Source organism: Nelumbo lutea, chromosome 1 (genome assembly GCF_056320005.1).
Source record: "Nelumbo lutea isolate HS-2025 chromosome 1, American lotus-T2T, whole genome shotgun sequence".
NCBI classification, from domain to species: Eukaryota; Viridiplantae; Streptophyta; class Magnoliopsida; order Proteales; family Nelumbonaceae; genus Nelumbo; species Nelumbo lutea.
This window is the reverse complement of record NC_142684.1, coordinates 168,842,350-168,865,558: the sequence shown is the minus strand read 5'-3', so window position 1 is coordinate 168,865,558 and position 23,209 is coordinate 168,842,350. Positions and strand designations below refer to the sequence as shown.

The 23,209-nt window shown below is 47.3% G+C and overlaps 1 protein-coding gene and 1 long non-coding RNA gene across 5 annotated transcripts; both read right to left on the bottom strand.

Moving 5' to 3' along the window:
- Positions 1-464: 464 nt before the first annotated feature.
- Positions 465-2,699, bottom strand: LOC148879068 (uncharacterized). The gene is made up of 3 exons (XR_016104101.1): positions 1,722-2,699; positions 1,217-1,647; positions 465-1,118 (listed from the first exon to the last, which is right to left on the bottom strand). It is a non-coding gene; the product is annotated as an uncharacterized LOC148879068 (long non-coding RNA).
- Positions 2,700-2,882: 183 nt separating this feature from the next.
- On the bottom strand, positions 2,883-18,479 carry LOC148879067 (uncharacterized). Of its 4 annotated transcripts, none has more exons than XM_088960455.1 (8): positions 17,864-18,479; positions 17,738-17,771; positions 17,497-17,636; positions 16,984-17,078; positions 13,594-16,016; positions 13,089-13,519; positions 3,487-13,014; positions 2,883-3,259 (listed from the first exon to the last, which is right to left on the bottom strand). In XM_088960455.1, exons 5-7 carry the CDS (start codon positions 13,895-13,897, stop codon positions 12,421-12,423), a joined length of 1,329 nt encoding a protein of 442 aa, XP_088816581.1. In that variant the 5' UTR covers positions 13,898-16,016; positions 16,984-17,078; positions 17,497-17,636; positions 17,738-17,771; positions 17,864-18,479; the 3' UTR covers positions 2,883-3,259; positions 3,487-12,420. The 4 variants fall into 4 exon arrangements, with proteins under 4 accessions (XP_088816581.1, XP_088816582.1, XP_088816580.1 ...); XM_088960456.1 differs by lacking the exon at positions 17,738-17,771 and having other exon boundaries at positions 13,594-15,809; positions 15,934-16,016; XM_088960454.1 differs by lacking the exon at positions 17,738-17,771.
- Between the last annotated feature and the right edge of the window lie 4,730 nt (positions 18,480-23,209).

Here is a 23,209-nt window from a genome sequence, read left to right as displayed (position 1 = left end):
CTTGACCTACTAGATGAGGTAAGGGACCTCGCGCACATCCGGACAGCGGCCTACCAGCAGTAGGTAGCTTGCTACTACAATGCCAGTGTAAAGCAATGAAGCTTCCGGGTCGGCGACCTGGTCCTTCGTAAGATTATGGTGCCCGAACCTGCCGTGGGCAAACTTGGACCAAACTGGGAAGGGCTCTATAAAATAAAGAGAGTGCTCGGGGGGGGCATACGAGCTCGAAACCTTAGAAGGCAAGCAAGTACCCCGAGCATGGAACAGTGTTAACTTAAGGCGATACTACTTATAAATCGCCAAGCGAAGTGGACGAAATCGATACAAGAGTTTAGGGCATATTATCAGCTCGGCAAAAATCAGTTTGCTACAAGAGCCTTTGGGGCCGAAACAGGTCGCGTAAGTACAATAACTCGGACAAGAAACAATAGCATATTACCAGTTCGACAAAGAATCAGTTCGGGAAAAAGAACACTTTGGAAAAAATATTGTCTATTCCGTTGCAAGAAACAAGAGAGTACATTGGCCATCAAAAGTCACTTAAAAATCTCTTTACATGCCCGGAGCTACTTCTTCGCCATCAGAAGGCACTACAACAACACCCGAAGGTCCTGCCTCTCCTTCCGAATCTGGCTCGCCATCGGCGGCATTAGCCATCTCCAGAGTTATACACGAAGTGGATATGGCACTAACATCGAGGTTGGGGTACGTGTTCCGGATCATCCACCAACTCAGCTTGAATCCCCTTCTATAAGAATCCACCATCAGGTCGTCAAAACGCGGAGAGGCAATGTAGTCTTCAACGGCCTTCTTCTTGGCGTCTTCAATACCTTGGGAAAAAATCTACGTTTTCTCCCTGATGTCCTCCTGAAAATACTCGACTTGATGCTGCAGGTCCAACCTTAAGTCCGCCATGTGCTTGACGACTACCCCCATGGCCTCGGCATCCCGTTGAGACATCGCCTGCCTGGCCATGGCGACGCGAGCAACCTCTTCGGCAGCATAAGCGGCCGACTCAGCAGCTCGGGTATTCGCCTCGGCGGCACGGAAAGCCTCTTCAGCAGCATGGGCAGTAGCCTCAGCAGCTCGCGCCTGTCGCGAGCTCCTCTCCACCTGGGCTGCTAAGGCGTGAATTGAAGAATTCACCTACCAAAAGAAACAAGTGACAACAACAAGAAGGATAGAAAATGAAGAAGGCAGACGAAATTTGACTTACCACCATAGCATGTGTTACGACATGGCAGGCGACCTGATTCAAAGGAAGATCCGTCCACGCCGCGATCTCCTCAGGGAATGTAGCCTCCCTACTCTTCTAAAGAGAGTAGTTCGGCGTCAACACGCTCCTGAACTCCCCTTGAGCTCCCAAACCCGAGGGACCAGCCCGCGTATAAGTGGACCCAGAGTGAGCAGGAGCACTGGAGTATGCAGGAGCACTCGTATGAGTGGTCTCAGCGTAAGGCGCCCCAGTAGCTTCATGCATCGGTGGAGTCACCTCGGGCTCCCTGGGCAGATCCTCCGGCGTGTGGCCTGGAACCTGAGGCTCCTCATCCGGGGGCAGCTCGGTACGAGTTCGCTTGGCGACCTGCTTCCTCCTCTTCATGCCTTGGAACAGGCGCCCCCCACGAGTCCTCTCTACATCCATAACACCTACAAAAAAGAGTTCGACATCAGAAAAAATGAAGGAACGAAACAAACAAGAAACCTCAGATTTAGAAACCTACCCGAACTCAGGCCGGCCGCAATAAGCTTGGCCTCCGTTAAGTACTGATGACACTTTAAACCTTGCCATGCCCATTGCCGGAGGCCCTTCACCGTCTCTTTGTCGAGAGTGACTCCAGAATCAGGAGCGACCTCACCCCACCCGGTCTGAAAGGGCAATACTTGTGCACTTCGCACACCGAAGTAGTCCCGCTTCCACGCCGGGACCTTATTAGGAAGATCGTGCAGAAGCTTAAAGCTCGGGCGAGGAGAAAGGTAATACGCCCGTCTTCCCCCGAACTCACCCTTGGCCCCAAACCAAAAAGTAATCCGAACTGGCCTGCATGCAATAGTTCGGGACATACTTCGCCGAACTGGCCTGCCTTGTAATAGTTCGGGACATACTTCGCCGAACTGGCATGCCTTGTAACAGCTCGGGATACACCTCACCGAACTGGCCTGCCTTGTAACAGCTCGGGATACACCTCGCCGAACTGGCCTGCCTTGTAACAGCTCGGGATACACCTCGCCGAACTGGCCTGCCTTGTAACAGCTCGGGATACACCTCGCCGAACTAGCCTGTCGTGCAATTCGGGATACACCTTGCCGAACTGACCTACCCTATACATACCTCCGAACTCAAGACTTCTCCTCACTCACCACTCCACCACATCGCCCTCATGGCACCAAAACCAAATAAACCGTACTATGCCTGACACCAAGGAAGTTCGTATCCAAGGGCGGTGCACCTGACTGATTTGGGATCTGACGCTTGACGGCCGCACTCCAAACGGCTACCTGCCACCGTCTCCTGACACCGCCATCTCCAGTTAGAGAAACGGTTCCGACAAAAGGCAGTGACGGTTCTATCCCAGTAGAAAGGACGACGCCCGAATTAACAGATGCAAGGGTAATCATACCCGACCTGACGAAGGCCTCGGAACAAGTGTGCGAAATGATTATAAAAGGCCCCTACCCCCAACCAACAAGGTATGTGAACTTTGTGCCATCTGGTCTATACTTTGCCTTTGAGATATTACTAACTTGAGCTTCGAAGTTATCTCGCCGGGTTCCCCCCGGAGTTTACTAACTTTCCTTTGTTGACAGCTAAGACCGGCCAGATTGCGCTCCATCAAAATCTATTAATATATGTTTATATATTAAAATCTAAACATATAAATATTAGAATTATATTCAAATATTTAAACTATAAAGATAAGAATAGTAACTAAAATTTACATAGGTTGAATTCTAAGCAATTAATTGGAATATCAATAGTAGTTTAAAATATTCTATAGCATCCATAAGGGCATACTAGCAATGCATCACTTATCAAGGGCAAACAACATCAAAGGTGGGCAGATTCAGTCCTCGCAAAACTGTGTTCACACCGTTCTCACAACCCTTTTCAGCCATGCACCGGGAACATCTCCATGTTATCAATACAGCCTTCTTTTTGACCATCCAAAATATATAGGCACATCGATAGAAGGTGCCAACTAACTTTCTTGTAATGTATGGCTGGATATTGTAGAGGCTTGAGGTTGAATCCTGCCTTCACCTGGGTTTGGGAGAGAGCTACCCCATTAGCCCATTTTCCCACAAAAAAAAAAAAAAAAAAAGATTTGATCAATCTAATAGATGCTCTACCATTTGAGAATTTCGGGCCCATTAGCAATAACCATTTGAGCAATGTGAAATGTTGTGCCTTACATTTAGCCTTAAATATCATCTAGTAGCATACAAATAAAGAAGTTGATGGGTTAAGAAAGGATGTGAAAGTATCACCTTCCCTCAAATAACAGCCTCTGGTTCTCCTTGGATCACCATATACTTTGTGCCACCAAGGTGTAAGCCAGTTGGAGCAAGTGATCCAGGTTCAGCAAAGTCTTTCGTGATGGTAGTTATTTCCTCAGGTATAAATTACAACAATAACACATAAGAGCAATGGATTATGATTCCCAAAATAAAAATAACAGAAATAAACAAGAGAAAAATCATTAACACAAAGTTTTTCTTTAGGGTTAAACTACACTATAGTCTACACTACTGGAAAATCGTCTTAAAGCTGAATAACCCATTATTTTCTAAATCAGTAAAAATCATTGCCAGATTTTCCCCTGAAAGGAAAGCCAGCCAAATATGAGTATATGAAAAAAAAAAAAGGAAAATTGTGGATATCAAACTTATGCTCTGATATAAAATGCTTAAATATATGGTAACTAACTGCTGATTTTATTAGGATTAGCTTGAGGATCAGTTTGACATCAACGAAAACAACAGAATAACACTACCTTTTGGATCTGTTTGGATTGAAGAACTGCGGGAATAAAGAAAACAAACTTAGCTTGTCAAACTATATAAACAAGACTCAGGTAGGTCGATTCCATGGTTCTTATGTGTCTCTTGCCCAAATTATGACTAGTATTTCCAAATACTTTTCAACTAGAATATGACAAAAGCATGATATGCTAGATATTGGCTTGCAGAATTATGTGGCTGAAAATTTCCTAATTTAACACCCATGCCCTGTCTCCCTTTAAGGTAACCTACTTCATTCATATGATGAAGCTGCATGCAATCAATATCAAAATATTAAAGGTAAACTAGTGGTCTTATGACATCTACAAGTCTGACTTAATCTGAGACTCAACATTTTGTAGCTGCACCCAAATTCTTCAGAAACAGATACCAGGAACTCAGAACTTTTCTTGCTTGTCTGCAACTTCATTTTGGTTTTAAATCTTTCCAAAGCCAATGCAAATAGAGTAACAGCCCTAATACCTGTGATCTACAGATCTAATTTCTGGTTGAAAAAAAAAATGCATAAGAAATTCGACCACTTTATAAATTTCCACGACAAGATATGATGTTGTAAGATCTTACACGGGTATTAAAGGATCTGGGTTTGCCATCAGAAAATCATGAACCTTGTGAAGTGAAAATTGCAAATTATTTATTAATAATATAGCCTGCATATGTTCTTGATATAAACTGGAGAGCGTAGGATGACTTATATGCATGAATTAAAATCTTTCGATCAGTCAAACCGGTCAAAGTTGGATTTCCTTCTTTTTTTTTTAATCAATTTGATGAAATGGCCAAATGGGGTTTCCTATTTTTCTAATTAATCTTAGATTTATTATTCATTTCTCTAATGACGAAGTTGCATGCCGACTGCTGTAAGATGGTTTTGAATCTTTGGTATTACAGCTCAATATCCATGGATAGAGCTTGGTGTTCATAACTTATGACTCAACTGGGGCTGAAGCATTAATCACTTGATCTTACCAAAGGGCCGGTCACTTAGTAGAAAGAGTCTTTATTAAGATATAGTCAAAATCTATGTTGAAGTTATATAGTTAGGGAAAGTGACAAAATAATCAAATTCCAATGAGTAGTGCTCTAGCATTCCATGTCACAAGCTATGACTTGGATATTTTTCCTTTCTTTTAGTTTGTGGTGGGCCTTTGGTTCTAGAAACCTGTAGGATCCGATACTAATATCAACTACATCCATTTGCTTATTTGGCATGGTACAGTAACATTAATTAATTACAATAATCTAATTGATTTTTGATTCAGAGGACATCTCATGGTGCCTCTCTGAAGGTACCCAAGTTCCTCCCATTCTCTCAACAGGAGATGTAGCATGGGTATCCATTTCTACAAAGGAAAGACACTACTGTAATTGCAAGTAGTTCACCAATACCTTGGCAATAAAGCTCTTTGAACCTACAATCACAGATATAATTGGCGCACCCAAACCTTTAGACAGACAGGCCTGGTATACATGTTCAATCAAGAGATAAAGATGCAGAAATCAAGTCATTTTATAATATAGTGGGGGAAAATGAACCATTAAACAAAATTAAGGAACGACTTCTATAAGTTCACACAAGGCTGTTGACCTTGCATGTCAATCAGGTAAATGTAGAAGAGATTTCACTAAAAAGGGAAGAATAAAAACAAGGGAAATAAAGGTAAAATTGCAAAATAATTAAAGAGAACTATACCAAAACTGAATCAGCAGCTTGTACAAGCCTACTAACAGTAACTCAAAGGGTCTGGCACCAAATATCAAAGTTAGAAGTGCAGAAATAGTAACAACAAGCATATGAAATGACACCACATAGCAGTACTGCAACATTAAAGGAAAATAGTTAGAGTTCCTTGCCCATCAATTGAGAGCAATATAACTTTTTTTGGGGTGATTTGCTCAGAAGCTTTGGATATAACCATCATGAAACGAATGTGATGAAGGAAGATTTGGCCCCACCTCACAGTTATGCGACACGTGGCAAAGGCAAAAGCTCGGTGCAAAAGCAAGCCTACGGCGCGAGCAACGAGGGGAGAAACCAGCGGTCATAACTCCCTACTAAGGGCCCGAATTCACCCTTGGACCCAAACCAGAAAAGTAATCCGAACTGGCCTGCATGCAACAGTTCGGGACATACTTCGCCGAACTGGCCTACCTTGAAATAGTTCGGTACATGCTTCGCCGAACTAGCCTACCTTAACAGTTCGGGATACACCTTGCCGAACTAGCCTGCCTTGTAACAGCTCGGGAAAATTCGCCGAACTGGCCTACTGTGTAATAGTTCGGGATATACCTCGCTGAACTGACCTGCCCTACATACCTCCGAACTCAAGACTTCGCCTCGCTCACCACTCCACCACATCGCCCTCAGGGCACCAAAACCAAATAAACCGTACTATGCCTGACACCGAGGAAGTCCGTACCCGAGGGCGGCGCACCAGACTGACTTGGGATCTGACGCTTGACGGCCGCTCTCCAAACGGCCACCTGACACCGCCAACTCCAGTTAGAGAGACAGTTCCGACAAAAGGCAATGATGGTTTTGTCCCAGCCGAAAGGACGACGCTCGATTTGATAGATGCAAGGGTAATCATACCCGACCTGACAAGGGCCTTGGAGCGAGTGCGCGAAGTGATTATAAAAGGCCCCCTACCCCCAACAAACAAGGTATGTGAACTTTGCGCTATCTAGTCTACACTTTGCCTTTGAAAGATTACTAACTTGAGCTTCGAAGTTATTTCACCGGGTTCCCCCCGGAGTTCTCTCATCTTTCCCGTTTCAGGCTCCCCGTCGCTCCAGCTCAGAGGCGAATTCGTTGACAGCAAAGACCGGTCGGATTGCACTCCATCAATTGGCGTCGTCTGTGGGAACGCTTCCAAAAGCCTCCCTCTAAATCTCTCTTACCTACCCTTCTTTCAAAAACTCCAACACCGAAATAGCCTCCTCCAGCAGTGCCGGACGTGGAACAAAAACAGCCACTACCAGAGAGCAACTCAGTGTTCCGGCGGTGTGCATTGGGCAGTTCACCATCCCCCTTTCGGTGGATGGGATCCCAAGTTTGAATGTGCCACAGGCGGTGGCACCTCTGAACACTCCTTCGTTGAACGTTCCTTTTCCACTCCCCATTGAAACGAACTTCGTGGAACCAACTGCTGCCCCACTAGCAGCCCGCCAAAACCAGATAGATGATCTGATGCAATGCATGCGAGCAATGCAGGCCCAAATGCAGCAATTTCAACAGCACCACCTCTCCCAACACCATTATCAACAACAGTTCCCTTAGCTACCCTTGAACCAGCCACTACTCCCCCCCCGGCACCCTGTTTCAAAGCCGGTCAAGGCCTCCCCTCAAGGTGGACGACCTCACCAGGGAGAAGCTTCCCGACCACAGAACCCGCCTAATAGTCAGGCCTCATCCCCGGGCTGAAAGCAAAGAAAGATCACCCCCATCTCGCAGCTCGCGGGTGGGTCAAGAACCTCGCCCACGAAGTCACCCCGGCGCTCCAAGCCCGAGTTCCCGCTCACGGAGAACCTCTTCAGCGCCTTAGCAACAGGCCAGCATTTCGGGCCAATCAAGCTCGGCAACACGGAGGCCAACAGCGCCAGCACCAGGCCCACTAAAAGAAGGTGCCGACGTAGCCGCCGAACTGCTACCCGTATGCTACCTGAGCTCAGAGGCAAGGAAGAAACAAGCTCAGGTGAGGTAAAAACCGTCCCCATTCTCTCAGTTTCTTCCCCCCTTTCAACAGAACTTTTGGCAGTCCCCTTGCCTAGAGATTTCAAACTCCCTTCTCTAGACAAGTATGATGGGTCATTTGACCCCAACGACCACGTCGACGCGTTCCAGTCGCAAATGCACATCGCTAGGGCAAGCGAGTCGTGCATGTGCGTGGCCTTCACCACCACCTTCAGAGGGGTGGTCCGCACCTGGTACCGAAACCTAGCTTCCGCGTCAATAAGAAGCTGGCCCCAGTTCGTGTAGATCTTCACTGCGCACTTTGTTACCAGCAAAAGGTGTCCCAGAACCGAGGAAAGTATTTTCGGGGTAATCCAAAGAGAGGGAGAACCCATCCGGAGCTACATCAAACGGTTCAATGAAGCATGTTTGCAGATCCCTCGGTTAGACCCCGCGGTACAGCTCACCACGGCCAAAAGAGGGGTGACGCACAAAGAATTCAAATGGCACATGGTGGCCAGCCAGCCAGCAACTGTGGCCGACTTCCTCAAGCTCGCGGACAAGTTTATGAGAATAGAGGAAGAGATAAACCAAAGAACCGAAGGCGGGGTTGAAAAAAGAAAAAGAGAAGGCGAGCCCTCCAACCCTAGCGATAGAAGAAGCTAGAATCGAGAGGCGAAGCCAAGCCAACCGTCCCGAGCACCCTTAGCAATTCGGACGGACTACACGCCATTGAACACAAGGCAGACCGAGATCTTGATGACGATCAAGGACGCCCCTACATAAAATGGCCACCTCGCCTGAAGAGCAACCCAAACGAGAGGAACAAAAATTTATATTGTAGTTTTCATAAAGATCACGGTCATAGCACCGAGCAACGTAATAATCTCCGCGACGAGATAAAGGGACTTATCAATCGCGGATACTTGAGAAATTTTGTACAGTATGACAATAGTAATAAAGCAGGTCGGCAAGGGGAACACGAGAAGGATGTCCCCGAGCCGAGCAACAGACCGGCCGAAGTCTTGCAGTGACCTCCCCTAGAAGAAAGGCCAGTCCGGGGAACCATCCACGTGATAGTGGGCGGTTCGGTAGTAGCAGGATGCACTTCGGCGGCAGCAAGGACATTAGTTCGCGAAGCTGCCCGAGAGGAGCAGAACCCTCCCAAGAGGCCGAAGACAGAACCGATCTTTTTTACAGAAGACGACGCGCGAGGTGTTCACTATCCCCACGACGACGCGCTCGTCATAAAGCTAAGGATCAGTGACTTCGAAGTCCAGCGCGTACTGGTAGACTCAGGCAGTTCGGTGGACATCCCATTCAAATCGGCGTTCGACCAATTGCGGTTGCAGAAAAGCGAGTTGAAACCCGTGCACACTCCTTTGGTGGGCTTCAGTGGAGAGGAAGTCAGGCCCCTGGGGAAGATAACAGTACCTGTGGAAGTCGGCACATGGCCATGCGCGGTAAGACTCAACCACGATTTTCTGGTGGTAGCAACCCCCTCCCCATACAACGCCATAGGGTGACCAATTACGCATATTCTGCGTGTTGTGGTCTCCACCTATTATCTGGCAATGAAGTTCCTAATGGACTTTGGTGTGGGTGTAGCGCGGGGCGACCAACTTGAGTCCCGCAAATGCTATGTTGCCGCCCTAAAGGGAAAAACTAAGACAACCGATGACCTCGAACTGGAGCGGCCTGCGGAGCAGGGCGAGGAACGAGCTTCGCCCACTGAGGAAACAGTCACAGTCCCGACCTCGGCTACAGATCCGGGCGAACACTACAGATCGGTGCCTCCGTCAAAGAGCCTTTGCGAACTGAACTGGTGAGTTTCTTACTCCAAAATTTAGATATTTTTGCATGGTTCGCGACAGATATGCCCAGTATTGACCCTGGCCTTTTAACTCACAAGCTTAACACTGACCCTGTAGTCAGATCCATTAGACAGAAGAAACGCAACTTAGCCCCGGAGCGCTGGAGAGCGGTCGACGAAGAAGTCGAAAAGCTCATCGCAGCGGACTTCATAAGGGAAGTTTATTACCCGAGCTGGGTAGCCAACCCAGTGCTGGTGAAAAAAGCCAACGGCAAGTGGCGCATGTGCATCGACTACACCGGCAACGGCCTTTCTTCAAGGCAATCAAAGGAAAAGGGTTCGAATGGACCCGAGATTGTAAGCTCGCGTTCGACGAGCTAAAAACCTACCTCGTCACAGTGCCAACCTTGGCCAGACCCGATGAGGGCGAGGTCTTAGAACTGTACCTCTCGACGAGCGACGAGGTGGACAGTTTGGTACTAGTAAAGGAAGAAGATCGGGTCCATCGGCCTGTCTATTATGTTATCAAAATTCTGCAGGGAGCAGAAACGAAGTACCCGTAGATAGAAAAAATTGCCTACGCACTGGTGATATCAGCTCGGAAACTCCGCCCGTACTTCCAAGCTCACACCGTCGTCGTCTTAACCGACAAACCCCTAAGACAAGTCTTGCTGACGAAGTGGGCCATCGAACTCAGCGAGTACGATCTCCAGTACAAACCACAAACCGCAATTAAAGCACAAGCTTTGGCAAATTTTATCGCCGAGTGCACTTTCAGCCTCGAAGGCCAATAAGTTGAGCCCGAGGTCCACAGTTCGGGCGAACCCGAAGCTCCCAAGCCAATTGAGTCTGAACCCCGTGAAGTAGCAACCAGTGTGGCCTCTTTCCTGGTCAGGCGAAATGCGAACTGGGATAAGGAGCCCTGGATCCTTCACGTAGATGGTTCCTCGAACCAGCAAGGCAATGGGGCTGGAATAGTCTTATGCGGCCCGGGCGGCACAACATTGGAATACGCACAACACTTTGAGTTTGCGACATCTAACAACGAGGCAGAATACGAAGCACTAATAGCCGGGCTAAACCTAGCGCAAAAGGTAAAAGCAAAGCACTTAGTCATCTGCAGTGATTCCCAGCTCGTGGTCAACCAAGTTACGGGCGAGTATGAAGCACGCGAGCTCTCTATGATCGCATACTTGGCAAAAGTAAAAGAGGCCCTGCTCGACTTCCAGTCACACTTCATCAGGCAAATCCCGAGGTCAGAGAACACTGAGGCCGACGCTCTGTCCCGGTTAGCCAGCACAAGTCACAACAACATGAGAACCGTGTACATAGAGGATTTACCTCGGCCTAGTATTCTCGGGGGGGCAGAGGAGGTCACTCCCGTCCTCAAAGCAGAGCCGAGCTGGATTGACCCACTCGCGATCTTCTTGCTAGACGGAACCCTCCCTGCAGAACGCATTGCGGCCAAGAGGGTGCAGCGCCAGGCAACCAAATACGTCATAATTGACAAACGGTTGTACCGACGGTCCTACACGCTCCCCTACTTGCGTTGCCTGCGACTTTCCGAAGCCGAGTTTGTACTCCGCGACACTCATGAAGGCCTATGCGGCGGGCACCTGGGTGGCAGAGCACTCACCCAAAAAGCACTTCGACAAGGATACTACTGGCCAACGATGAAGGCAGAAGCAGTCGAGCTCGTCAGAAAATGCGACAAGTGTCAGAAGCACGCCAATATCCACCATTAGCCTGCTTCCGACCTCAAATACCTCGCCAGCCCGTGGCCCTTTGCACAATGAGGCATTGACCTCCTGGGGCCATTCCCACCAGCAACAGGAAAGAGAAAATTCCTAGTTGTGGCAGTGGATTACTTCACGAAGTGGATAGAAGCCGAACCTCTGGCAACAGTTACGGCCCGAAACATATAGAACTTCTTTCAGAAGAACATACTATGTCGTTTCGGGTTACCTCGGGTACTAATTTCCGACAACGGCAATCAATTCGAGGATATCAAGTTCCAAGAGTGGTGCCAGAACATGGGGATTCAGCAGAACTTCACATCAGTCGTGCACCCGCAGGCAAACGATCAGACGGAAGTTATGAATAGAGCCATCCTGCGCAGACTGAAAGCACGTCTAGATCGAGCTAAGGGATTGTTGGCGGAAGAGCTACCAAGCGTTTTATGGGCTCACCGAACTACAGAAAAAACCGCCACGAGAGAAACCCCTTTCAACCTCACTTACGGCAATGAAGTAGTGATCCTGGCGGAAGTTGAAGTACCAACATTGCGACTAGAAACATACGACGATCAGACAAACAGAGATGAGTTACGTACCAACCTTGACCTACTGGACAGCGGCCTACCAGTAGTAGGTAGCTCGCTACTACAATGCCAGAGTAAAGCAACGAAGCTTCCAAGTCGGCGACCTGGTCCTTCGTAAGATTATGGTGCCCGAACCCAGTGTGGGCAAACTTGGACCAAACTGGGAAGGGCCCTGTAAAGTAAAGAGAGCGCTCGGGGGGGCATACGAGTTCGAAACCTTAGAAGGCAAACAAGTACCTCGAGCGTGGAACATTGTGAACTTAAGGCGATACTAATTATAAACCGCCAAGGGAAGTGGACGGAATCGCTTCAAGGGCCTAAGGGCCATGATGCAGAGCGAAGAGGAACCTCGGCGTAAGCAAGCAAAGAAAAGTCGGGCATATTATCAGCTCGACAAAAAATCAGTTCGCTACAAAAGTCAGCGTCGAAACAGGTCGCGTAAGTACAATAACCCAGACAAGAAAGTGGCATATTGCCAGTTCGACAAAGAATCAGTTCGGGAAAAAGAACACTTGGCAAAAAAGATTGTCTATTCCGTTGCAAGAAACAAGAGTACATTGGCCATCAGAAGGCACTTCCAAAAAAAAAAATTCTCTACATGCCCGAAACTACTTCTTCGCCATCAAAAGGCATTTCAACAACACCCGAAGGCCCTGCCTCTCCTTCAGAGTCCGGCTCGCCATCGGCAGCATTGGCCATTTCCTGAGTTATACGCGAAGTGGATATGGCACTAACATCGAGGTCGGGGTACCTGTTTTGGATCATTCGCCGGCTCAGCTTGAACCCCCTTTTGTAAGAATCCACCATCAGATCGTCAAAACGCGGAGAGGCAATATAGTCTTCAACGGCCTTCTTCTTGGCGTCTTCAATGCCTTGGGAAAAAATCCGCGTTTTCTCCATGATGTCTTCCTGAAGATATTCGACTTGATGCTGCAAGTTCAACTTCAAGTCCGCCATGTGCTTGACGACTACCCCCATGGCCTCGGCATCACGCTGAGACATCGCCTGCCTGGCCATGGCGACGCGAGCAGCTTCTTCGGCAGCATAAGCAGCTGCCTCAGCAGCTCGGGTATTCGCCTCGGCGGCACGAAAAGCCTCTTCAGCAGCATGAGTGGCAGCCTCAGCAGCTTGCGCCTGTCGCGAACTCCTCTCCACTTGGACTGCTAAGGCGTGAATTGAAGAATTCACCTACCAAAAGAAAAAAGTGAGCAACAACAGCAAAAGCGATAGAAAATGAAGAAGGCAGACGAAATCTGACTTACCACCATAGCATGTGTTACGGCCCGGCAGGCGACCTGATCCAAAGGAAGATCGGTCCACGCCGCGATCTCCTCGAGGAATGTAGCCTCCCTACTCTTCTGAAGAGCGTAGTTCGGCGTCAACACGCTCCTGAACTCCCCTTGAGCTCCCGAGCCCGAGGGCCCAGCTCGCGTATGAGCGGACCCAGAGTGAGCAGGAGCACTGGAGTAAGCAGGAGCACCCGTGTGAGTAGTCTCAGCGTAAGGTGCCCTGACAGCTTCATGCATCGGTGGAGTCACCTCAGGCTCCCTAGGCAGATCCTCCAGCGTGTGGCCTGGAACTTGAGTCTCCTCATCCGGGGGCAGCTCGGTACGAGTTCGCTTGGCGACCCGCTTCCTCCTCTTCATGCCTTGGAACAGGTGTCTCCCACGAGTTCTCTCCGCATCCATCACACCTGCAGAAACGAGTTCGACATCAGAAAAAATGAAGGAACAAAGCAAGCAAGAAACCGCAGAACTAGAAACCTACCGAAACTCAGGCTGGCCGCAATAAGCTTGGCCTCCGTTAAGTACTGATGGCACTTTAAACCTTGCTGTGCCCATTGCCGGAGGCCCTTCACCGTCTCTTTGTCAAGAGTGACACCTGAATCAGGAACGGCCTCACCCCACCCGGTCTGAAAGGGCAATCCTTGTGCACTTCGCACACCGAAGTAGTCCCGTTTCCACGCCGGGACCTTATTAGGAAGATCGTGCAGAAGCTTAAAGCCCGGGCGAGGAGAAAGATAATACGCCCGTCTTCCCCCAAGAAGAGAACCCGCTTGTCTCTTGAGCATCAAGATGGAGGAGAATATCTCCAAGTCTAAAGGGAAATTCTGATCGGAAAAAAGGGAGACAGTCCCCACTATGTTCCGAATAGAGTTCGGATGAAGCTGGCCAATGGTAACACCGAAGTGGTTTATAACTTTGACGAGAAGAGGGTGGAAAGGCAGTCGCAACCCCGCCGCGAGTTGCTCTCAAAAAATCACGATCTCATCAGGACCGTGTTCCCAAGGGAAGCTACCTGAAGGAATGAAATATGTATACCCCCCAGGCAAATTGTAACACATAAGTATAGTCTGGAGCCCCTCGGCCGTCATGGTTGAGGGACCAAACCTGTCTAGCATCCGTCCTCGGTGAGAGGTAGACGCCAAACTACCCGAAGCGGCCCGACCTACGGGTTCATAGTCATCATCGAGTTCCACCTCAGGATCACTAAGGTAGTCGGGGGATACGGCTCGGTTTGTAGAACCTACGTCAGTCCTACTTGAAGAGTCGTCTGACCTATCAAAGCTAGACATCGAGGAAAAGAGATGGATTCAAGAAGGTACTCACCGGAAGAAAGTTTTGAAGGCTCCGGAGACGGGAACAAGCCAAAAACCTTGAAGACCAAGCAACCAGCCTAGACACGAGCTGAAAAACTTGGACACGAGCTCAAAAAGCAAACCACAGAAGTGACAAATCGACTAAGGTCCCCCACTATTTATAGCTACAGTAACCAAGAACCGGCAGTGCAGGTCAAAGACGATTAGACGGCCCACATTCGCGCTGACCGCACCTCCCCTGAGATCGAGACGTGATTGGCGCACGTCTTTCCGGAAAGAGTGAAACGTCAGCGCACGTCTTTTTGAAATTGACGTCGCACCGGCGCACGTCTTTCTAAAACTGACAAACGCGCCACACGTCTCCCTACAACTGACAACCGCCAGCGCACGTCCCTTCAGAACGGCAGTGGCACAACTTTTTCAAAATTGAATGACCCGCTGTCTCATCCCAGCGGCGCAAATTTTTGAAATTTAAAATAAACGCGCGCTGCCTCGTCTGTCAACATTTATGAGTAGTAGGCACGTCCCCCTCCTTTTCGGACACTCCAGAAAATCGAAGAACCCTAGCAAAAGCAACTCGCGTAGTCAAGATTCGAAGAACGGGACTAATCCACCTACCACCTCGCAAAACTCCTCGCACCAGGGCAAGACCCTTGGTGCGAGGAGTGGGGGGCAATTGATGAAGGAAGATTTGGCCCGACCTCACAGTTATGCGACACGTGGCAAAGGCAACAGTTCGGCGCAAAAGCAAGCCTACAACGCGAGCACCGAGGGGAGAAACCAGCGGTCAAAACTCCCTTTAAGGGCCCGAACTCACCCTTGGCCCCAAACCAGAAAAATAATCCGAATTGGCCTGCATGCAACAGTTCGGGACATACTTCGCCGAACTGGCCTACCTTGTAACAGTTCGGTACATCGAGGGCGGTGCACCAGACTGACTTGGGATCTGACACTTGACGGCTGCTCTCCAAACGGCCACCTGCCACCGCCTCCTGACACTGCCATCTCCAATTAGAGAGACAGTTCCAACAAAAGGCAGTGACGGTTCTGTCCCAGCCGAAAGGACGACGCTTGAGTTGACAGATGCAAGAGTAATCATACCCGACCTGACAAGGGCCTCGGAGCGAGTGCGCGAAGTGATTATAAAAGGCCCCCTACCCCCAACAAACAAGGTATGTGAACTTTGCGCTATCTGATCTACACTTTGCCTTTGAAAGATTACTAACTGGAACTTCGGAGTTATCTCACCGGTTTACCCCGGAGTTCTCTCATCTTTCCCGTTTCAGGCTCCCTGTCGCTCCAGCTCAGAGGCAAATTCGTTGACAGCAAAGACCGGCCGGATTGCGCTCCATCAGAATGCAATCATGAATCTTTCTCATATTTCCTTCACAATCATTAGTTGTTAGATATAGAAACTAAGCATGTTCAGGTCATATCTAAATCCAACAGGATGCATATCTGAATTTCCAAAGGGAATTGCGTTTGGTCTGAGCATGTTCGGGTCATACATGCTTTGAAATGGAGTTGTGAAGAAAGGATCACCAAAAGGAGCCCCTACTTGGCCTATCCTGTAGAGAATTCCGGAGAGCACCTATGACATGAGAATTGTGTCACACAACCATTAATAGAACAATCAACAAGTAGCACCATTTTCATTAGCTAGCTGAAAGAGGATACAGGATGACCAAAATAAAGTAAAATAAAATAGAACAAAAAATTAAATTATTGGTAATAGTCATCAAATCTATAGTCTGCAATCTTTGAATGGATAAAGATTGAAGACAGGAGTGCATAAGATGGCCCTTCCATATCAGCTCACTGCAAAGCAATAGCTTTAAATGTCTTATTCCTAGCCTACCCTATGACTTAGGTTTGCAGATTTGCTCCCAACCCACTAAATGGTATTGTGAGCCTCTTTCCAGCCTTTCCAAAGAAAGTTTCTATCTCCCATCCCACCCTGTGACTGTGGTCTAGTAATATTTGTTTAGCTTTTTCTACAATCATAACAGGGTTAGGGATTTTGCTTAGAATATGGACTCATTTCTGCTTGTCCATATTGTCCACAAGAGAAAAGAAATTTTTTCCAACGTGTCTTTTATTCTATAACCCACTTTAGAGAGTATTAAACAGTTCCACCAATCAAGAATTTATCTATCTTCATCAATAGGACCAGGTCAACATTGATCTATTATCAATAATACCTTCTTAGCAAACAAAGGATCAATAGGGAAAGTTTGTACTGGGCTGTTTTGTAATTTTTCATTACTGTTGTCTCTATAATTTTCTTGTATTTTTCTTTTAGGTCATGTTTGGTTTGAAGGAAAATGTAGGGAAAGGAAGGGAAAGGTAGGGAAACCTTTACAAACTTTGTATTGGTTTCCCTGTCTTTCCCTTCCCTTCCCTACCTTTTCCTTCAAACCAAACATAACCTTAAGGAGAGGAGGTAAACTCTCCTGTGGAACTTTCTCACCACTACACGTTATTAGTATAACTTGGAAACAATGAATTTACACTAGGTGAAACATCATCTAAAAAGATTATTGACTTTGCAGGGTTACCTCAAAAAATGTAAAGTTGTTGACAGTGATTTGGTGATGGTAGAACATGATAATCACCTTCAACAAGCTTGAAGATACTATTGTCTTGCAAATTTCTGTATGCAGGGAAATTTGTTAACAATTCTTGCAGATATGGATTGAGTAGAGGCATGATAAGCTAGTCATTTTCCAAGCAAGGGGAGGTTCAGATTGGTGAAGATTATAATGCATGACATGCCTCTAAAATGATTACTTGTTATCTGAAATCCAGCAACAGTTCACAGTCTACAGCCATGCACAGGGTGACAAAAATTGTAACAAATGGTGAATCTTCCCTTGCTTGTAAATCATTTTGTCAAATTCCGTGAAATAAAACGCACAAAACTACATTAGCATTTGATATAAGATGTTTTCTTTTTTATCTCTCGATGGAAATGTAGTGAGGATTAGGAAGACAGGGCACCCAATTCCTAACAGGCCATAAACCCATATATACAAATCCAACGATGTTACAGAAAGGGAGAACATACGTACTTCTGAAGAGTTGATTCTCTAGCTAGGCTTCCTCGCACCATGTATTCGTATACAAGAAGTCAGTGCTCGCCCTCGCAGCAGTATCCGATCAACTTCACAAGATTGGGGTGCCTCAATTGCCCAAGAAATATAACTTCAGCCTGCAAATCAATACATAAAAGTCCATTTAGCAATTAACGCAAAGATGCAGTAGCGCCAGAGAATCAACCAACCAATCTATTCAGAGAAGGCTTAGCCCAACCAGTTGGGTCCATCACGCCAGAGCATAGAGAGACCTTCACTTTAATTCAACTAATCAGTTATAATTTCCATATATCAGATTGAATATTGATGAAGACAAATCAAGCGAGTTGGTGTACATTCTCACCAGCCACTCCCGGTGTCCTTGCAAGCTCTCCACGGCCAAGAGCTTAACAGCCACAGCCTGCGCCTTCAACCCAGGTTTGAAATTGTCATCGATGAACCCCTTGTTGACTAGGCCGAACCCGCCCTCGCCCAGGAAATTTCTTGACGAGAAACTCTGCATGATCACCCTTAGCTCTGCCAGCATAAACGCATGGAGATTGGAGCCGATGACAGAAATCGAGATATCATCGGCCGACAGTGGTGAAGCCGGGTTGCTTATGTCTGTCAACGACATCCACGGAGAAGAAGTTTGCTTCTTAATTCTCTTCTTGGGTTCTTCCGGCGAGATCTCCGCCCTGTAGCAACCGGGCGATGACGAAGCAATCGATCGCAGACCAATCAAAATAGAAGAACTAGAAGAGATGGACAAGTGATCGCCGGGATGGTGGAAATGGGTTTTGGTTTAGAAGATCAGAGAAGAAAGCCGAGATTGAGAACGAATAATCCAATGACCGACCAACCACTCCTAATAGAGTCGGTAAGCTTGCTCATGTTATACCTGGATATCTTCCTCCGAGACCTCTCCTCACAAGCCTGCTCAATCCTTTTGCCGCCATTTCTAAGGAGTTTCGGGGGCTCCAAATATTTAGAATAAAGGGAACGAAAAACAAAGATTTATACCGGTTAAAGTGCGGTTCAAAATTAAAAACCATCATTATAGTTTATAAAGATCGCTGCTTAATTCATTTTAATTTTCTAGGCGGCGGTCTTTGATGGAGCGTCACCTTAGCAGTTGTTAAAGACCATCGACTCCAAACGGGTAGTTTTTCGTAGTGTTTTTATGATTGTTTCAGGGAGTTTTTTGTATTTACCCTTTTAACTTTAGTGATAAGACAAGGGTGAGCATTAATAACTAATGAGTAAATAAGGTGGGTCTCAGGCCCAAACTTGTTGCCGCACGGATTGGTCGGGGGCAACGAGCTTCAAGTTTCGAATGTCGGCCAAGGACTCTTTAGGTATTCCTTTGACTACTACGGCAGAGGCTCCAACATTCAAGTTAGTACAAGGTGTAAAGTAGGAGAGGGTTTTGGTAGGGTCTTGGTAATAGTCCTCGGATGCACCAGATCTCTCGAAGTAAATGCTAAGGAAGCAAGATAGGTGTGGAGAGTAAATGAGTAAGTTGTGTTGTAACTTTCTATTCTGAATCTCCTTTAATGGGGAGTTACCTTTTTTTTATACTTGAGCGTGCTGAAAGTATGTGAAGATGAATGCCCTTGATGAGAGCTATATGAGGTCATGCGGAAAGTCCTGGTGGGTACATCTGACCTCATGCGGTTGGCTTCGTACAAAGGCAATAGGGCTCCCTACTGTGGCTAACACTGTCAGGCGTTAGTGGGTTGTGCCTCCTAGCCCATGATGGGCTAGGCCAAGCTAGCCCACGTCATTCCCCCACTCCCGATGCTGAGGCGAGGGCTTGGCTTTGGTTGGCAATGAGAGAAGCAATCAAGGTAAGGCATTGACTTCGGTCATTGGAAGTAGTGGTCGTTATGCTTTCGGATATGTCAGTCGAGGGGTGTCCTGCAATGGCGTCGTCCCTCTTCAGTTCAGAAACGCGTGTTATGTGGATGTCTTGGTTTGGTGGAGGTGTCCCATATCATGCACGAGCAGACCACGTTAGGGAGCTACCGTGCGGGGGACGATTATTCCAATAGTAGTGTGTTTGTCAGGTCGAGTGGTCCGCTCGATGGTTCGCTTAGTGGGCTGCCGCGAACGGTCTTCGCGGTCCACCCTATGTCATTTCGCCTTCAGAGGGCATGCGCTAGGAAGTGCGGTGGAACTGGTTCTCAAAAACGGAGGGCTCCCGCATCCGTTGGATTTGTGTCGATCTGAACCGTTTCTTTGGGCATCGTTTCATCTCCCGAGGACAAGCTCCGGTGGCGCATCATAGTTGGACGGTGGGAGCGGATTTGTCTCAGCCATCAGATTCGTAGAAATCCAGACCATCCATTTTCTTTTAAATAAGGACCCTGGCAGTGACTTTCTCATTCACTTGAACTTAGATGCCCTTTCTCTTGAGTGAACGCAGCTCCCCAGCTCTCAATTCTCCCAAACTCTCCTATTTCTTTCTCTCTTCGGGATATTTCACCCACTCTTAGGTAATTGAATATGTTGTTTTCAGACTCTGGCCCTGAATGCCATGAACTCTTGAACATCTCAGGTGGGAGCTCTCCTGCAACCCCCTCTCCCCTATCTTCCCTAGGTTCCTTAGCTGTAGTGCCCCTTCGCCGGGACTTGGCCATCCTTAGGGAAAGGTTAACCTCGGGGGGTGCCGAGGGTAGTCACCGGGGGAATGATTCTCCCTATGAAAGTGTCACCTCGACGTTACAGAGGGAGCCCGAGGGATCTCTCTCCGAGGATGATGTGGAAGATGTCGTTGGACCAGTGGAAGGAAGTGATGCCCAAAGGGTGGCTGATGCTGGTGTCCCGCATTCGGAGTTTGACAGCTCCTTAGATGTGTGCCAGGTCAAATCCCTGGCGAGGAGTCTCCACATACCTTGGTCTTATAATTTGAGGGTTCCTGATGTGGGCACTTGGCTGTGGACCCCTGAGGAGGGGGAAATCTGTGTCTACCAGCATTTTTTGGAGTTTAGCCTAAGGTTTCCCCTTCCTTCTTTGATCTTCGAGCTGCTAGAGTGGTATGACATTGGTAGGTGTCGAATCTATCCAAAGATAAATAGTCTTGCTCCAATTAAATAATTTGTAGATAGTGATGAGCATGGTCGTCTCCACAAGGATTGGGTGGATTTATTTCCAAGTAAACGAAGTAAGGGGGTTGTAAAGCTAAGGAAAACAAGAAAATAACAAAAAGCAAAAGATTAAATCGATGGAATATAGCTTCCGGTTGAAGGGACAAGTTCAACTTTGATTCTTATCATTGATCTTCGATGCAAAGATAGATTCATATGTTTACGAATAAATTGGTTATAGCTATTAACAAGCTCTAACGGCCAACCTCTACTCATATTATTCGACAACCAAAATAAGCTCTTTGATTGTTTCTCTTATTAATAGACAATCCTAAACAAGCTCTTAGGATTTAATCTATTAATAGCATTAAGAGGGGAGAGACCCAATTCTGGTCAGCAATCTCATAATCTTAGACCATTAAAACCAGATCATACATTTTCCTAACATAGATTGAAAATTTTTTTGCAATCAATTTCTGTTAGTTGCGTCCATGATTGAACCTACCAATCATATACGAAACTGGAGGTTCAATCGGCCATAGATTATTTTCATTGAATGAGCAAGGGGCCCTTCTTGCTTAATCAATAAAAATAATCATCATAGTTAATCGCAGAAAACATATGAATACCCATAAACAATGAATTGAAATAAAAAAACAATTAGATCTCACAATGTTTATAGAAACAAAGTTTTCCTAACCCTTCAACCAGAAAATAAAACCTTATAGACACTTCATGATGAAATCGCAACTTCCAGATGAGAGGGGGTGAACTCTACTTCTTCCTACTTGGTTGCCGATGTCTCTCTCTAAAGGCTGAAGCTCTTCTTGGAGGATTTCATGATGGCCTTGGGTGCTAGTCCCCCCCCCCCCCCGCCCCTTATATAGAATTATGAGGGAGTTGTCTCCTTCTCCTCTAAGGAGTTCTTTCTCCATTAGGATATCAGTTCTCTATTAGATATTGCTTACATTAGATATAGTCTATCCTTATCTCTTAACTAGTAATCCTAATCTTCTTTTATCTTTCTAGAAATACAACAGGAAATTGAATCTGATAGGACTCTTTGATGTTTCTTATTCTTGCATTTGTACTAGGCTTCTTTAACGAATTGGGCCACCGCAAGGCTTCTCTGTGAACTGGGCTTCAGTTGCGAAATGGGCTTCAACTGCGAACTGGGCTTCTCTATGAATTTGCTTAGACTTCAGGCCCGATTTTGACCTCGATGCATTTTGAATCTATCAAAACTCAAAACATGAAAGTTGTAGATGTTTCCTTATCTTTCCAATGCATCATGAATCTTCTCAATTGGATTGCGGATGGGAGAGTTATGACCAGATTACCGCACGGAAATGAAATTGTGCAAAATTACCCGATTAGCCTTGTTTTTCACCTAACGCCTTCTTTCATTCCCTAAATCGAGATACAAGAATAGTGAGTCTAATTTGGTACTAATCAAGTATAAAATACTGAATATTGAGGGATAAAAGTATGATAATTTTTATTCTCATCAGACATCACTATCAGCCAGCTGGTACTCAACGCCCTTAGGACCATAGTTTCCATGATGGTGTGGGCTCGGCTCGGGGGGTGGATTTGACGTTGAGACTGTTCTAAGCCATGTTTGCACCAAGTAAGCACGCTTTCGAGGCCAACATGTACTATTTCCACCCGAGGAGGGGGAAGCCTATGCATAACCCCTCATCCATCCACGGGTGGAAGGACAGGTTTTTCTACGTCTCCTGCCCCGAGGGCTGGCGGTTCAGGTCTAAATGGGGGAAGGCATGCATCATTGTCAAGAGATGTCCCCCACCGCTTTGAGACAAAGAGGGTACAGCTGTAGCTCACCTGCTCCTGACGGGGACATTCCAAGCAAAGCCGTTGGTGGAGGAGGTGGACGCCCTAGTCTTCGCTGGGATTAGCTCAGCCCCCCTCGGTAGAAAAGGTTATGTAGTTAGTGCGTCTTCCACATTCTCTTCTTTTTCACTTTAATGTACTAACTATTTTCTTTTGTTGTTTCGCCGAAGTGCCAATGGATGCCAAGCAGAGTTTGTTGGAGAATGTCCGGGTGAAGCAGGTCGGGAAGAAAGACGGAGGGCAAATGCTGAAGAGGCCCAGCGATGAAGCTGCCCCCTACCCTGGCGAAGGGGGGAGATCTGCAGGTCACCGCCAAGGGGAAGTAGCTGGTGGTGGCATCGAAGAAGTTGACAAAGGTGCCGAAGAAGCCCACCATCGGGACCAAGGTGCCAAAGAAGCCTACAGACAGGCATGAGGCGGGTAAGAAGAGGCCCGCAGTAGACATGTCGAGGGAGAAACCACCGTGGAAGGTGAATAACATTGATAGGCAGGCCGAGGAGGTGGTGCAGAGGTCCACGCCCGGGGAGCGCCCATCAGGGCCTTCATCAGCCCCTCCATCAGTACAGGGGCTCCCTGAGAGAGACGAGGGGATTGGGAAGATCTTCCGCCCACAATGGTAATTCCGAGAGGGGGACTCCATTCAAGACGAAGGGGTCAGCTAGGAGCTGGTGAGCGGGGCCATCCTGCCAAGTGATCATTACCGTCTACTGCAGAGTGACCCCAAGGCAATCTACGATGAAGGACTGTATCACTTGGCTGAGGTAAGA